Genomic DNA, 17,510 nt, shown 5'->3' with positions numbered 1-17,510 from the left:
TACTTGAGTGTAGCATATATAGATCAAACTCAATTATTCAGATCTAACCTCAGAATCTCTTCACCCCACCCTTAAATCTATCCTTCCTCTGGCATTCTTGATTACCTGCCATGATACTTCCCCTATGCAATTGGTCAAAAAAAAAAAAAAAGTATGAATTTACTTCCATTTCTTTCTCTCCTCTATCATCTATACTCAATATGGGTCTCAAGTTCCTGAGGGTATCTTTTCCTCAATAATCTTTCTAGTTCATTCCATCCTCCATCCCCAGTGTCTCTGCTATATCTCAGAGCGTGTCCACCTGTTGCATTTTGCCTGATGTCCTTGATTGCGATACACCTTTTTCTTGTTTTTCCTCCACTCTGCTGCATGACGTGACTAATGGTCTAATTTGCAACTCTGACTAGGAGTCTCCTCTTTTTAAATTGCATAGTCATTCCTCATTACCTACAAGGTGACGTCCAGTCTTCACAGCAGGCCCTTCAATACCTGTTCCCATCCATCTCCCTTGTTTGAAGACATGCTTTGGACCCACTTCTGTATACCTTCTTAGTCCTTACATTCTGTCTCTCTGCCCAACTCAATTACAAATCAAAAGGCCTGCCATTTCTAGAATTCCTCCATCCTGATACGCAAGTGCTAGAATCTAGGACAACCTTGACCAATCTGCTTTATCTCCAACTTCCTTCAAGTCAAAAATAACCTCCCATCTAATGCTTTCTCTGACCACATCTGTCCCCAGATCTCCAGCTCAGAAAAAAATTAAAGCATGTCTTTAGGTCTTGGGAGGATTTTCCTCTCCTTTGCTCCTTTCCTCATTGCACACAGCATGACAGGTTGTATGCACACATCTCCAAGTTCGTAAGCCTATCTATTGCATGTAAGGAACTAGAAGGCACATTCCTCTTTGTGTCCTCAGGGAATAACAGAGCTCCCACATACAGGAGACGGTCGAAGAGATTTTACTGTACAAGTGAATGGATAAATCAATGAATCAAACAATATTCATAAGAGGTTCTGTTCATATTAAACTTAACTGCGTTTCAGAAATGCTAGATGATTTTCCTAGGTTACCCTGCCAGAAATTGCAGTCAGGATTCAAAAATCTATTTTTTGGCTCCAAAGCCCATGATGTTTAACAATAACCACACTACTTTCTGCCTGGAAGCAATGAAAACCTGGACTGGGATAGTAGATGTGGATAAAAAGAGGAAGGTGAGAACACTCAGACATTTGAAAACCAATAAGAGATTACAATGAAAAAAAATTCCATGAGAAACTTCAAAGTTTTCCATTTAGAATATTAGAATAATACTATTACATACTAATATCAAAACATCAATAGTAGTAAGGATAGCTACCATTTTTGCATATTTCTTATGTCACACTGAGCTCTTTATAGCGTTCAAAACTCAAAGAAACATCAATGAATGCCATTATTTTACAAATTAAAGAAACTGAGGCTTAAGGCAGTTAAAAAACTTGAGAGAGCTCACACAGCTAATAATTAGAGGACCAGGCATTTGATCTGATTGAGTCTGATTCTAGGGCCAGGGTGAATTTTTATGTTAAACTTTTCTATTGGTTGTACTAGCCATCGTCTATGTATCTATTATGTTAATAGTATTTTCAGAAGTGTATATATCCAAACAAAAAATAATTTTATTTGGAAGAAAGGGTCTCATGACCAAACATGTTTGGAAAATAGTGTATTAACCAGGTCCCCATCTTAGAAGTTTATATTGCATAATATCTAACAACTGAGAAATTCTTCAATAAAATTAATGCACCTAACCTCTCAAATGTTTTCAGCTTTCACTCCTTTATTTTCCTTATAATGCTGAAAAAATCCCACTGGAAATACTTTGTGAAATACTGGCTTAGTTTCACTGTAGATGTCAATGTGGAAGAAAGAGGAAAAATAAAAACAAAAATAAGATGTGGTCCAGTTCACAGGAACTTATACATTTATTAGGAGCAAGATAAATGGAATAGCTAAAGGAAAAGACAATACCTGATTCCACAAAAATTATTTAGATTAATAGAATAAGGTATACATAAAAAAGCTAATTATGCAAACTCCTCGTGTTACAGGATATTATAACCAAGTGGAGTCAGGCAAGAGTTAATAGGAAAGACTTCATGGAAAAAGAGAATTTATTACTGTGGCTAAAACATACTTTCCTATAAGTAGGCTCTGGCAACTCTGGTAAGAAAATAGTTTGCGGAATAAAGTACACTTAATCTTTTCTGCCTGCATTTCTGTATATTGGCTTCCTCATTCATGAGCAATCACTCCCTATAATTTCCCCAAATTTACCCTTCCCCCAGATTCCCCATTGTTTTCCCATATACATTTAACAAATGCCCATTTGTTCAAGAGTGTAAGAGTCTATCCTAACTTCTCATATTCTCACTTTCCAGTAAATCTTCCGAGAATCATTTATCTGGTCTCAATGAGAATCAGAAGACGGAAAATCATGTTTATCTGATTAAAGCAATCTATACCAATCTATAAAAAAATAGCTTTAATCTTCCGTGTAAATAATCACTGATGGCTTTGACTATAAGATGTACCAACTTTTTGGGTACCTTAGGAGATGCTGCCAATTTTAACTTCAAGCTGTCATTGATTTTAGGATACACTCAGATTTCAGATATGTAACACATGAGGACATACGTTTAAAATTGATGAAATGCTGTATCCATGATGATTAGGTAAGGGGACAACAGATGGAGAAAAATAAGAAGTCTGTGCCTTCATTTCTTGCTTATTTAAATATCGATGTCACCAATCCCCCAGAAGTCAACTGTTCATACTGCCAATGAAAAATAATTAATTTAACAAGTATTTGTTGAAGGTCTGAGAATATAATAATGAATAAAACCAACACAGATTGACCTTGAAGGCATTCATATAATGACGATAATATTGACAGTAAATTTATTAAAACAAAACTAATAGTTATAAATAACAACAGAATTAAAATAATTGGTTAAATTTCTGCTCAAACAAATACGGTAATGTGAAACAGCATAGAGTAGCTTTATTCATTTATTGATCAATGTTTGAATCTGTAACTTGAACAATGCTCATTTCTGAAAATTGTAAGATAGTTTATGAAATCCAACACATATAGAATGAACATTTTAAAAGACGAATAACCAAATAAAAAGGACAGAAACAGATCTTGCCAGGTCCTGGGAAGGATAAAGCATGAGGGTTGTGGTGTGGATGGATGTACTTGGGTTTTTCGATGACACACACACCTACCATGAGGACTGTTTCTCAATGCAGAAAACTCTCCAGTTGCTCAAAATGCAGTGTGTCTCTCTTGCTGAGAAACACATTTTTACAATCTCAAGAGATTCTTCAAAAGGGAACTAGCCCCAAATAACGAGCTCTTGACTTGGGAGAGGAACATAGTGCTTTGGGAGTTTACTACTGGGTAGATGGAAATATTTTAAAGATAGAACCTATTTCCCTTCTCTTTTCTCATCATTTTCCCATCTATTAACACTCTTCCCTGTTCTCATTTAGGAAAGTAAATTTCTTAACAAATTCACTTATATTTTGTATCTGCTTAACTTTTAAGAATAAGGCTATATGGGGGGGAAAAAAAAAGACTTTCAAATTTTACACACCTAGAGCCAACGAAAGACAATTTGCCCCTAAGATCTCTTTAAAAATAGCAGAACAGTTTAGGGGAGGAGTGATAAAGAAAACAGATTTTGGAACCAGAAAGATCTGAGACACCAGCGAGGACATTCCTATTCACTAGTTCTATGATTGAAAGGGAACTTTAGAATTTTAAAATCAGGTACACTGCCTCACTGAGGTCAAATGAGACAAATAAAATAAATGATTGTAAGATATTTGCCACGGTAGCAGATTGATGATAACAAAGTCAAAAGCAACGTTTTGTTGTGTTTACTATGTGCCAGCCACTTATTAAGCAATTTACATGTGTCATTTTATTTAATTAGTATAAACGTCCTATGAGATAAATATTATTATTCCCTTCATTTTACAGAGGAAGAACCTGAGATAGAGAGCTAACAGATACTCTGTAAAGAGTACTCTGATAGACGCCTGGGGTCTCACAGTACCTAAGATTCAGGAATTTGAATTCCTATTGCAGAGTAAGGATGAGCAATACATAATTAGAACTCAGATTCCCTCTGAGAGCAACAGGCATATTTAAAATCACAATTTACTGTCTTTTGTGTCCCCATCACCTATTATGATACCCATAGTAGACACTCAATTACTATTTAATGAGCTTATCTAAACTGAAAAGAAAATGCTCACACTTTATTATAGGCCAGTTTCTTTCCTGGAGGTTTCTAAGGTAGCATCTGAAGAGAACACATCCCCATCTGGAGGCCAAGAAAACAAATTCCATCCAATTCACTGCTAAATTGCATTTCTCCTTCCAACCCCATACTTCACACTGGCTGAGGTGCTCTAATGAAAACAGGCTAAGCAATCCATCTATCCGCCAAGCAGCGGGGGTGCTCCAAAGGCAGATGAACCTTAGAACCGAGGTTTCAGGTGCTACGCGGCAATGGGACAAAAAACTGTCAAAGGCTGCAACAGGCAGATTACTCAGCTAACCGTTGGGAGCCCACCAAACATGACATTTAAACTGTTCTCCAGCAATCTCACACTCTGTTCAGGCATGCCATGTGTAAATTCCTAATTAATACTAGAGAACCACACTGCTGTCTATTTTTTTAAAGACTCATTTTGATTATAATATTTTGATACTATTTTTATTGAGAAATAAATCTTTTTTAGGATTTATTTAAGGTTTATTTTGACCATTTTTAAACTCTTTACTGAAATCATCAGAACACTGTTTCTGTTTTATGTTTTGGTTTTTTGGTCACGAGGCACGTGGGATCTTAGTTCCCTGACCAGGGACCGAAACTGCAATCCCTGCCTTGGAAGGTGGAGTCTTGACCACTGGACCTCCAGGGAAGTCCCCACACTGTCTTCTAAGTAGGATCCAGGGGGAGGTATCTCATTGTGTGTTTTGTCTCCTCACTTTTCCCCCTTTTAGTGCTTGACCCAAGAGCACCAGACAGATCAAAGAAGCAACAAGGTTGAAACTGTGCCAGGTCTAATGGAGAATTTGTACCCTCTTAGCACATCTCTGGCTCTAATAGGCTTCCTTTATGAGAAAATAACACATTAGATTTTAATCAGGGCAGGTTTCCCAAACACTTGAACTGTGATAATATAATAACCTCTTAACGACTTTTGATCAGGAAATGTGTTTTTTGTGACTATAAAATTACATGTGCTTGAGTCTGATCATGCAGGGCCATGCTGGGGCCAGCTCGTCCTGTCTCATGAGAACCTCACGCGCCAATCTTTGTGAGTGCATCCAGCACCTTCAGGCTGGTAACCTGAAATCAGCCATGATGGCATACACCGTGACTTTGGCAAACGCAACACCCTGGGCTGTTTTCTTTTATGGAAAAATTGTGCATTTATTTCTATCACTTTTGCCGATACAAGGAAGGCACACAGACTCTTCATTAAGACAATCTAATAGTATATCTTGTTCAGCACAAACAACACTCTAGAGGGTCATGATGGAAACCTCCTGGCCCCAAAATAGCTAACTGGCAGGCTGGGTGCAGAAGCCCTGGATGAGGTCACCTTTCCATTCTCTTTACAATACACTGAGGGGCCACACTGCTTAGCTGGTCATTCCAAAAAGGAAAAAAAGCCTGTTCTAACCTTGATGTTTCATATCAGAGGTTTATTATTCACAGGTGCTACTTTTAAAACCGATGTGAGAAATCTTCAGCAAAAGACATCACTACAGTAAAACCATGAACACCAGAAAAATAAATAAAGAACATAGTAAGAAAAAAGATAGAAGGGAGCAACTGAAACAAAATAAAACTGAAGAAAACAACCAAAGTGGAAGACATTGAACTCTGAGATTCCTGGAGTCAAGAGATAAAGGGGAGAGAGGAGAGATCCCTTTATATCTGAGAGACGATCTTCAGCAAAAAACTAAGTTGCCTTCAACTTGAATAGACATTTTCCAAATGAGGCATGAAGCACCGTTACACATGGTATAATCCCCAAAAGTGCAGATATTCAGTAATTAGATTATCAAGTATATGCTGAATATGTAACGTACAAAATGAAGATCTGATAGTCCTTTAATTATTTTGTTCATATTTTTTACTGTTGCCAGGTTAGCTTTAGACTAGCCTCCATCATCCTTCTCATCTTAAACCCATTGGGGACTCTGCTCTAGAGCTGATTAGAAAAGGACGTGGTAGGTTGTGAGGACTAACAGGAGGGGAGGCTTCATGGAGGGTCTTACAGGGATTCCTTCATCCAGTTAGAAAAACATCTGAAGTGCAACTCCTCTCTGCACAGTCCAGTCTCCCAGCTTTGCCTTTTCTCAGTTTACACTGGTCAGTACTGATTTAGGATGAGCAATTTTTTTTTTTTTTGCAAAGATGAAAGATGCTTAAAGCAGGAAGGGATTCATCTGACCCTGGAGTGAAATCACTGATTTCTACAGTTAGACCAAACCCTTAGAGACAACTTTGTGCGCTCTCCTGCCGAAGAAGGAGCCCTTTCCTCTGTATCACCTCTAGGTCATCAGACAAGCCTGGAAGGTTTCTGCTGCTGCTGCTAAGTCGCTTCAGTCATATCCGACTCTGTGCGACCCCATAGATGGCAGCCCACCAGGCTCCGCCGTCCCTGGGATTCTCCAGGCAAGAACACTGGAGTGGTAGGGACAGGCAACTTGTAATTTACAAAACAGTATTTTTGGAGGTAGCACTAGTTGACATAAGTTGTGGTCCTATAATGATCCCAAATATACACTCCTATTAATTATACACAGTGGTTGTGCTTACGCCCACTGATATCATGATTCCTACATGACAGCCCTAAGTATGAGAAGGTAAATCTCTGTTCCCTATGCTTTTGTCTCCTCTTCTCCTGGCTGACCATACCTATTCCCATCCATCAGTGATTTCCAAAGAAAATTCCTTGGAAAAGACTTCTTTTCTTTCTGGGAAGAAATGAGCAATGAGTTTCAATAGCAAAATATTAAATATTGACTGGAATGTGATAATTAGCCCAATATTCTAATGTGTGGTAACCAGAACTAGTTCATTTAATAATGCAGGTTTAGGCTGCCAAGGTACTTAAAATGTACCAAATTTTGGAACTATATTAAACATAATATAGCCTTTCTCTGATGTTTTGGAAGGTATAATAAGATCCCAGAAGGCATCAGGGCAACCTTCATGGCTACATTTTTTACTGCAAGCAGCTCTATGAAAGTGCCAGTGAAGTGAACGTTCTAGCTAACAAAATAAAATTTTTTTTAGCAATATCAAGGGGCTGTGTGGTAGTTTTTTTTGTTTGTTTTGTTTTACATTTAAGTTCGCTCCTATTACATCATTGACTCTAGTTCCATTTTCCCTTTAATTGACTTTAATCAACATTTATAAGCTTTTACCCAAGACACAAAATCCCATAGCATCAGCAAAGCAAATGACACGGTAAACTGTAACCAAGGAACACAGAAATTTCTTAACTCTCATTTCATTGTCCCTTCCTGTCAAAATAGCACTTACCCAAAAATTGTTTTAAATCTAAGAAAAAAAAAATGTAGAAAGCATCGGAAAAGTATGACACCAAATAGAAAAGAATTATAAAATAGAGCTGTTGATGAACCAACTCACAGATTCTTTTTTAGTCTGTAAGGTACAGCAATTACTAGGTGTCATCATGTTATAGTTATCTGGAGCCAAGCAAATAGAGGGAGAAATACAATTTGAACGGAATCTTGATGTCCTTGTGGGCTCTGTAAATACACGGATCCGTGGATTTTCCCATTCAGTTTGTCAGTGTTTGGTCTCTCCGTAGCCCATTTGCAGAAACTAAAAGGATTTTCCAGACACTTAAACAAATAACAGTGAGAGTAACTGTCCTGTGTCAGGAATTCCAGGTAAACCTCCAAACCACAGAAAGACGCTTTGGCAACCATGTCCCACCGTAGTGTTTTAAAAGAGCCCCACTTAAGCCAGCAGACACCTCCCTTAGCAATGCATACCATCCCCTGCCGCCAGCTCTAAGAGCAATAGAACTGACCTTCAGAGGAGAGATGTGAGACTGCAGGACGTATCCATGGACATTTTCTATCTGAGACAGGTTCTTTTCTGACACGTGCACCAGTTCAGGGCCTCTCACTTCGTGGGTCAGTCGAGGTAAGGAATGATCGTGTGGAGCGTCTTCATCTTGATAGCGATACTTCTAGGAGAAAAGACAAAGAAAAAAAAGCATGAGTGTTTGCAAAAGGTACCGTTCTGAACTTCACGTTCTCACTTCATGTACAGGGCACAGTGCTCACCTATGGCTGATATCACCCAACAGACCTTGCTACAGCCCCTTTGGGTGGGCACCACAAACTAGGTCACTGGCAAGCCACATCGAACCAACCATCAATGCCAAGCAATGCTGATGACTGGTCTTTGCCTTTAATGTACTATCTCTGTTTATAAAACATAGAAGCATGATAACAAATGACACTGAGACAATTTACCTAAGTAGGTGAGGAGGTATCCCTCCAAAGGATCAGAATAGCTAAATATGTGCTAAAAATTTTAGGCCATGGATGGAAAACTTAAAAAAAAAAAAAGTGCGGAGCAAGAAGACAGAATTCTGATGCAACCAGTTGGGGAATCTAATTTTGATTCAGAAAGCATGAAAGTTGTAAGTTTTCTAGGAAATAAGGGAAAATTTCTGCCACCTGCATTGTTTGTATTGGCCTCCAAAGAAAGAATATTTTCTTCCTTTCATATCCAAGGAGGAGGAGTGTTGATTTGGGTTAGTTAGACTCTAGGACAAAGGTTCACAATTTCCAAAGATGGAGCTTTCGTTTAAAGAACTTAACAATTAAGGCCGCCCCCCCCCCAAAAAAAAAAATCTGCCTGAATTATATTGAGAGGATTCCCTGAAGGGAAACAGATAAGGAAACAGTTCCTTCTCTCTTGGTCCCTTTTGCTCTTTGTCATCTTCCTTCCACACGCCTGTAATAGTAAGAGCATCCTCTGTCAACAGTAAGGCCCTCCTCTGGGTCTTCCAAGCACACCAAAGGGAGCTGGCAGAGAGAGAAATGGGCCAGGACAAGGCACACTCTGTGGAGGGTCAACACGGCCATGGGTCAGTCTCCATCTCCAGCCTTGGCCTGGGTGTCCCCTTCTTCTGTCTCTCTTTGCTTCTCACCCCATTTCCTTCACACCTACCCCACTGTTAGAGTCTCACTGTTTCATGGCTATTAGTCTACTTGGGGGAGAAAAAACGGAACACTCTATATCCTACATGCAACCCAGCTAATAAAATGTTAGTTTGCCTTGTTTTTCCTTTGCTCCCTGTGAATGGCAAAGGGGTAATTGGGGGAGGAGATTCAAAACTGACATAACACCACAGGTTTACCTGTGATGCCTACCACTTCCCAGCACCCCTTTCTTATCATCGCCGACAGCTACTATTATCATATCAAGTCACAAACAACACATTTTCTTACAAAACCATGCTTATGTTTCTCTCATTTTTAGGTGAGAAATATGATTTCTTAAACATCAGCTCTCCAGCTGACTCATAAACTGACAGTAACAAGAGGAACCACTCAAGGTTGGCAATTCAATCTCGAGTCCATTCTTACTCAGTTGATCATCATTACTTTTATTTTCCAGGGAGGCTTTCCACAGTGTTCCCAGCTTAATATCAGTTTCAAAACAAAAATTACAGCTGACAATATCATGAAGCAGTTTGCAGAGAACTCTCATTTATTTCGTTCATTCCAATTCTTCTTATCTGTGATGCTCCATTTTACTTATGAGAGAACTGACATTTAGAGAGGTTAAGAGACTTGTCCAGGACCCCCTACATACTGGTCATGAGAGCCAGGATCCTGTCCAGATAATTGGAATCTGAATCCTCTTTCTACTCTCATAAAGCTCCCCCGGCCCCCATTCCCAAAAGGAGATGAAATCCAAGCCTACAGCAGCTTGGTTAAAAAAAAAAAAAAAAAGCACTTCATGGAGGACAGACAACAAAATGAGGGTAGAACATTCCTGTGCATTACAAAATACCATACTTTTATTTTCCTAACTCTATGAATAATTTGGGAAGGTCATCTGACTTAGAAACATGAATCAAGCTTAATATTCATTCTGGATCAGTTATGTGGGGTTTGCTGGAAGTGGAATAATGTCATACACATGCCCAGTTTAGTGTCTCTGGCTTTCAGCCTACAGCCCCTCCACGACTCCTCCCCCTTCTTCAGTTCTCTCTCTGGGAGGCACTGCCATCTCTGCGATCCCCCGAGCCAGAAAAGTAGGAGTCAGTGAGTCTCCATCCTCTCTTTCACCTCCTGCCATCTGCCAGTTCAATAAATCACTGAGTCTACCTCATTACTATCTCAGATAGCTCTTGAGCCTATTTGGTCCTCATCTCCTACCACCTCCGTGAACCACTGCCCACGTTCGGGTTTGCAGCTCTCAGCTGGACCACAGCAGCAGCCTCTGGACTGGACAGAATGCTGCTGAGGGTTGCCCCTTTCCCATACATCCTGGCCAACAGGGGTCCCCAACCCTCGGGCCACGAACAAATAGCAGTCTTATGGACTGCTGGAAACGGGGTCGCACAACAGAAGTGAGTGGCCAGCGAGCACGTGAAGCGTCATCTGTATTTGCAGCTGCCCCCCATCGCTTGTATTACTACCTGAGCGCCACCTCCTGCCAGATCAGCGGCAGGATAATCAGGTCATGTGCTTGAATCATCCTGAAACCATCCCCGCCCCACCCCAGCCCAGCGAAAAAAATGTCTTCCACCAAACTGGTCCCTGTGCCAAAACGGTTAAGGACGGCCGCTGTACATATGCCAAGGGGCAGGCTTTCTGAATCTTACAGTGACAGAGTCTTTCTCTTTAAAACACCTCAGTGGCTCCCACTGACCACTTGAGAGAGCTCAAGCTTCCTTTCCTCGTGATAAGTGACCCCCAACACTACTACATGAGCTGAGTCCCCACTAGTGCTGAACTCCTGTATCTCACCGCTCTTATGGCAAGACTATGGAATAAACATAAATGTATCATTACCTCCAATTTTAAAGGATTTTTAAAAAAATTGTTAAATACAGTCTTGGACTCTGTGGGAGAGGGAGAGGGTGGGATGATTTGGGAGAATGACATTGAAACATGTATAATATCATATATGAAACGAGTCGCCAGTCCAGGTTCGATGCATGATACTGGATGCTTGGGGCTGGTGCACTGGGACGACCCAGAGGGATGGTACAGGGAGGGAGAAGGGAGGAGGGTTCAGGATGGGGAACACGTGTATACCTGTGGCGGATTCATGTTGATATATGGCAAAACCAATACAATATTGTAAAGTGAAAAAATAAAATAAAATAAATTAAATAAAAGATAAATAAATAAAAGACAAAAAATAAAAATAAAAATTGTTAAATACACATAAAATTTACCAGCTGAACTGTTTTAAGCATATGAAAGTGTGTTACTCGCTCAGTTGTATCTGACTCTGCGATCCCACGGACTGTAGCCACCCAGGCTCCTCTGTTGATGGAATTTCCCAGGCAAGAACACTGCAGTGGGTTGCCATTCCCTTCTCCAGGGGATCTTCTCAACTCAGGAGTCCAACCCGGGTCTCCTGCACTGCAGGCAGATTGTCTATCATCTGAGCCACTAGGGAAGCCCCTTTTATGTGTATCAGATCAGATCAGATCAGATCAGTCGCTCAGTAGTGTCCGACTCTTTGCGACCCCATGAATCGCAGCACGCCAGGCCTCCCTGTCCATCACCAACTCCCAGAGTTCACTCAGACTCACGTCCATCAAGTTGGTGATGCCATCCAGCCATCTCATCCTCTGTCGTCCCTTCTCCTCCTGCCCCCAATCCCTCCCAGCATCAGAGTCTTTTCCAATGAGTCAACTCTTCACATGAGGTGGCCAAAGTACTGGAGTTTCAGCTTTAGCCTCATTCCTTCCAAAGAAATCCCAGGGCTAATCTCCTTCAGAATGGACTGGTTGGATCTCCTTGAAGTCCAAGGGACTCTCAATAGTCTTCTCCAACACCACAGTTCAAAAAGCATCAATGCTTCGGCGCTCAGCCTTCTTCACAGTCCAACTCTCACATCCATACATGACCACAGGAAAAACCATAGCCTTGACTAGATGAACCTTTGTTGGCAAAGTAATGTCTCTGCTTTTGAATATGCTATCTAGGTTGGTCATAACTTTCCTTCCAAGGAGTAAGCATCTTTTAATTTCATGGCTGCAGTCACCATCTGTAGTGATTTTGGAGCCCAGAAAAATAGTCTGACACTGTTTCCACTGTTTCCCCATCAATTTCCCATGAAGTGGTGGGACCGGATGCCATGATCTTCGTTTTCTGAATATTGAGCTTTAAGCCAACTTTTTCACTCTCCACTTTCACTTTCAGTTTATTCACACTGACGTGCAACCGATCTTCAGATTTCATCTTGCAAAATTGAAACTCTTTACTTATTAAACAACTCAGCATTTTCTCACCTACAGCCGCTGCCAACCCCCATTCTACTTTCTGTTTATATAAATTTGGCTACTCTATGAATTTGACAATTCCGCCTTGTATCAGTGGAATCACATGGTGTTTGCTTCTCGTGACGGGCTTACTTCTTAATGCCTTCAAGTGTCCTCCATATTGTAGCATGTGACAGGATTTCCTTCTTTTTAAGGCTGAATAATATCCCATTGTATGTATATACCACATTTTGTTTCTTCATCCATCTGTAGATGAGCTGCTGGTTGCTTCAACCTCTTGGCTATTGAGGGTAAAGCTGTTATGAACATGCATTTACAAAAACATGTTTGGAACTATGCTTTCAATTATTTTGGAGAGATACCCAGAAGTGGAATTGCTAGATCATATGGCAATTCCATTTTTAGTTTTTTGAGGAATTTTTTAAGCTTTAAAAACTTTAACATATGTAAAGCCATATTCATGTCACTCATCACAGCCAGGAAGTGCTTGTGTTCTACAACCTAAATATCCAAGAACACCAAAAGTAAAATTTTGCAAAGTTAAACTGATTATAGAAACTCCTCAAAGATTCTTGCAGTAAGATTCAGCTGGTATAGAGAAAGATTTCATTCATAAAAATATACATCTCACTGAATTGTTTGGCAGAATAAATCAGGACACAGAGAGATAATAAACTTGGTTAACCTTACATGGTACTGTAAAGAACTTATTTAATTATTTTCAGAAAATTAAGATCCAATTTGAAGAGTGATACAGGCTTAAATTAGACTGTAAACTCAATCTTGATGATCAATTAATGCTTTATTAGTAAAAACTGTTCATCTTAACATTCACTGATCCTCTGGACTCAATCTTGACATTACCTTTTCTCAGAAGCTTTCATGAAACGCAAATCCAAGGTTTTGTGGATATTCCCATAGTTGCCTATACTCCCCAAATCACAACTTTTATCATGCAATATGATTGTGTATATTTGGAGTTTTTATATTGCACTATAAGGTTCTGTGAGAACAGGGGCCATTTGGGTGTGGTTTATCCCCATATCTGCAGTCCTTTAACCAAATGCCTGGCACATATGCTCAATAACTATTTATTGAATAAAGTTATGACTGACAATTAAACAAATTGATGAGTTGGGTATAACCTGCTCAAGCTACCAAGTAATTCTGGCTCCTGAATGCAACCTCTTTCATTGTGAAACATTGTCAACTCAGGCTTAAGCAAAAACAGACCACATCATTGGACTGACACAATGTCAAACGATATCAGATTCTTAAGCATTATATGTCTCTCACCACATCTTTCCTTTCAGTTATATATGCTAAGAACCCAAACTGAATGTGAACCAGTTCTTGACCTTGAGAAGGCCACAAATTACCGAGTAAATAATACATACATGCAGCTAAGTCACGTGCACAGTGATAACTGTATTACTGATGGTAAACTGAGTTTTGTGTAAACAACTGTATTACTGAGTAAAAACTGAGTTTTACTGACTGTAAACAGAGAAATAGGTAATCAACAGCTCTGAAGCGTTCCAGATTGAAAGAGGATCTAGAATGATAATAGAAAGAAACTGCTGCTTTATTGACTATGCCAAAGCCTTTGACTGTGCGGATCATAACAAACTGGAAAATTCTTAAAGGGATGGGAATACCAGTCCACCTTACCTGCCCCTGAAAAATCTGTATGCAGGTCAAGAAGCAACAGTAAGAACTGGACATGGAAAAATAGACTGGTTCTACATCGGGAAAGGAGTACACCAAGGCTGTATATTGTCACCCTGCTTATTTAACTTATATGCAGAGTACATCACGAGAAATGCCAGGCTGGATAAAGCACAGGCTGGAATCAAGATTGCTGGGAGAAATATCAATAATCTCAGATATGCAGATGACACCACCCTTACGGCAGAAAGTAAAGAAGAACTAAAGATCCTCTTGATGAAAGTGAAAGAGGAGAATGAAAAAGTTGGCTTGAGGCTCAACATTCAGAAAACTAAGACCATGGGATCTGATCTCATCACTTCATGGCAATAGATAGGGAAACAGGGGAAACAGTGAGAGACTTTATTTTGGGGTGCTCCAAAATCACTGCAAATGGTGACTCTAGCCATGAAATTAAAAGCCACTTGCTCCTTGGAAGAAAAGCTTTGACTAACCTAGACAGCATATTAAAAAGCAGAGACGCTACTTTGCCGACGAAGGTCCGTCTAGTCAAAGCTATGGTTTTTCCAGCAGTCGTGTATGGATGTGACAATTGGACTATAAAGAAAGCTGAGAATTGAAGAATGGATTCTTTTCAATTGTGGTGTTACAGAAGACTCTTGAGAATTCCTTGGATTGCAAGGAGATCCAACCAGTCAATCCTGAAGGAAATCAACCCTGAATATTCATTGGAAGCACTGATGCTAAGCAGAAACTCCAATACTTTGGCCACCTGATGCAGAGACGACTCACTGGAAAAGATCCTGATGCTGAGAAAGATTGAGGACGGAGGATAAGGGAGCATCAGAGGATGAGATGCTTGGGTGGCATCACCAACTCAGTGGACATGAATTTGAGAAAACTCTGGGAGATAGTGTAGGACAGGGAAGCCTGGCGTGCTGCAGTCCATGGGGTCGCAAAGAGTCAGACATGATTTAGTGACTGAACAACAAGAGACCTAAACAATACTCCTCCTGGTACCAGACAAGTGGTCCTTCTCCTTTATTTTTCCAGTTTTCTCCAAGAGATGACTAAGCAAAAGATGACAAGAACCAGTGAGCGGTGCCATGTTTAACTCAAACACCAGCCTCCAGAGGAATCATTCTGATATGACTTGGAAGACTCTCTCTGCTTAGATTTAACTTCAGCTATACCAAAAAATGGTTTTTCTGTACTACTAAGACTATTATTAATATTAACATTATTAACAAAAATACTAATTCTAACATGAATGGTAATATTAAAACCATTAATAATAATTCACCTACAATGCAGGAGACCTGGGTTCGATCCCTAGGATGGGAAGATACCCTGGAGAAGGGAAAGGCTACCCACTCCAGTATTCTGGCCTGGAGAATTCCATGGACTACAGAGTCCATGGTGTCAAAAAGAATCAGATACAATTGAGCAACTTTCCTTTTCATGTTTCAGGAACTATGCTAAATGCTTTATACACATCATTACATCTGGGGGATTGGTGTTACAATTTCCATCACCTCAGGCTTGGTCAGATGGGCATTTTTTTCCAAGCTTACATACCAAGCAAACCAGGATTCAAGCACAAGTCTGACTCTGGAGCTAGAGCACTTCACTTAAATATTCTTCTAAACTAATTAGGACCCCAAGATCTTAAGAGACTAATTATATCTTCAGGAACTATAACTATCAGGAAATCTTCAAGAGTCATCTGACAAGGGAGATTAAACCATTCTGGAAAAGGTCAAATCCTGATTTAAGAACTGGCTCTATACAGGTGAACTTATCAATATTTGCAAAGCAGAAATACAGACACAGACATGGAGAACAAACACACGGGCACCACAGGGGAAAGGGGGTTGGGATGAATTGGGAGACTGGGGTTGACACATATACACTCTATGTATAAAACAGGTAACCAATGAGAACCTGCTGTACAGCACAGTGGTTATGGCTGCTCAGTGCTCTGTCATGACTTAAATGGGAAGGAAATCCAGAAAAGAGTAGACACATGTACGCATATAGCTGATTCACTTTGCTGTACAGCAGAAATTAACACAACACTATAAAGCAACTATATTTCAACAACAAAAAATAAAAAGAATCAGCGCTAATGTTCTGGGCAACTCTGAGTCCTCTCTCATTCCAGGGCTTGTCTCTTAGTCATTGACGCCAGACTGGGCAACTCTGAGGGTTTCTGCATTTCCTTTAGAAGGAGGGTCACTGAAGAAGGCCTCTGCTTTGATGTACATGCCTTCTTCTTTTCCTCCCCTCAGCTCAGCCCACTGGAGGGGCCTCTGGGACAACAGAACTTTTGTAAACCAATTCTATGTTCTCTCCTAGCTCCAATGGGAACCAGGCAGAAGTGCTCAGGCCAGAGAAGAATTTATGTTCTTCCCTAAAATAATTTACATTCCCTGTTGGAGCTCATTTTGTCCCTCATCTCTGGAATCCCATGCCCTTCCCCATTCTGAAATTTAATTCCACCCCTGGTTTATTTCCTCAGGCAAATTTTTTCAGGTCCTAGATAATCAGACTGAATGTCATTCTCTCTTAGACACATACTCTGACCGACTGTTAAGGTTCAAAGGATGTCCTTTAGGCTCCCAGCCTCTTGATGAAAGTGAAAGAGGAGAGTGAAAAAGTTGGCCTGAGGCTCAACATTCAGAAAACTAAGATCATGGCACCTGGTCCCATTACTTCATGGCAAATAGACGGGGAAACAGTGGAAACAGTGACAGACTTCATTTTTGGGGGCTCCAAAATCAATGCAGATGGTGATTGCAGCCATGAAATTAAAAGACGCTTGCTCCTTGGAAGAAAAGTTATAACCAACCAATCTAGACAGCATATTAAAAAGCACAGACATTACTTTACCAACAAAGGTCCATCTAGTCAAAGCTATGGTTTTTCCAGTAGTCATGTATGGATGTGAGAGTTGGACTATAAAGAAAGCTGAGTGCCCAAGAATTGATGCTTTTGAACTGTGGTGTTGGAGAAGACTCTTGAGGGTCCCTTGGACTACAAGGAGATCCAACCAGTCCATCCGAAAAGGAATCAGTCCTGAATATTCATAGGAAGGACTGATGCTGAAGCTGAAACTCCAATACTTTGGTCACCTGATGTGAAGAACTGACTCCTTGGAAAAGATCCTGATGCTGGGAAAGATTGAAGGCAGGAGGAGAAGGGGACAACAGGGGATGAGATGGCTGGATGGCATCACCGAATC

The 17,510-nt window shown here is 40.2% G+C and overlaps 1 protein-coding gene across 1 annotated transcript in view; it reads right to left on the bottom strand.

Annotated features, from left to right (window-relative positions):
- Positions 1–17,510, bottom strand: part of DLG2 (discs, large homolog 2 (Drosophila)) — a 2,340,373-nt gene that overhangs the window by 1,188,406 nt on the left and 1,134,457 nt on the right. The window contains exon 6 of the mRNA XM_010853191.1: positions 8,144–8,305. Coding sequence (XP_010851493.1) covers positions 8,144–8,305 — 162 coding nt within the window. The remainder of the gene's footprint in view (positions 1–8,143; positions 8,306–17,510) is intronic.

Source organism: Bison bison, unplaced genomic scaffold (assembly GCF_000754665.1).
Source record: "Bison bison bison isolate TAMUID 2011002044 unplaced genomic scaffold, Bison_UMD1.0 scf7180017864324, whole genome shotgun sequence".
Classification (NCBI taxonomy): domain Eukaryota; kingdom Metazoa; phylum Chordata; class Mammalia; order Artiodactyla; family Bovidae; genus Bison; species Bison bison.
The sequence above is the reverse complement of the archived record's forward strand: the minus strand, read 5'-3'. Positions and strand labels throughout refer to the sequence as shown.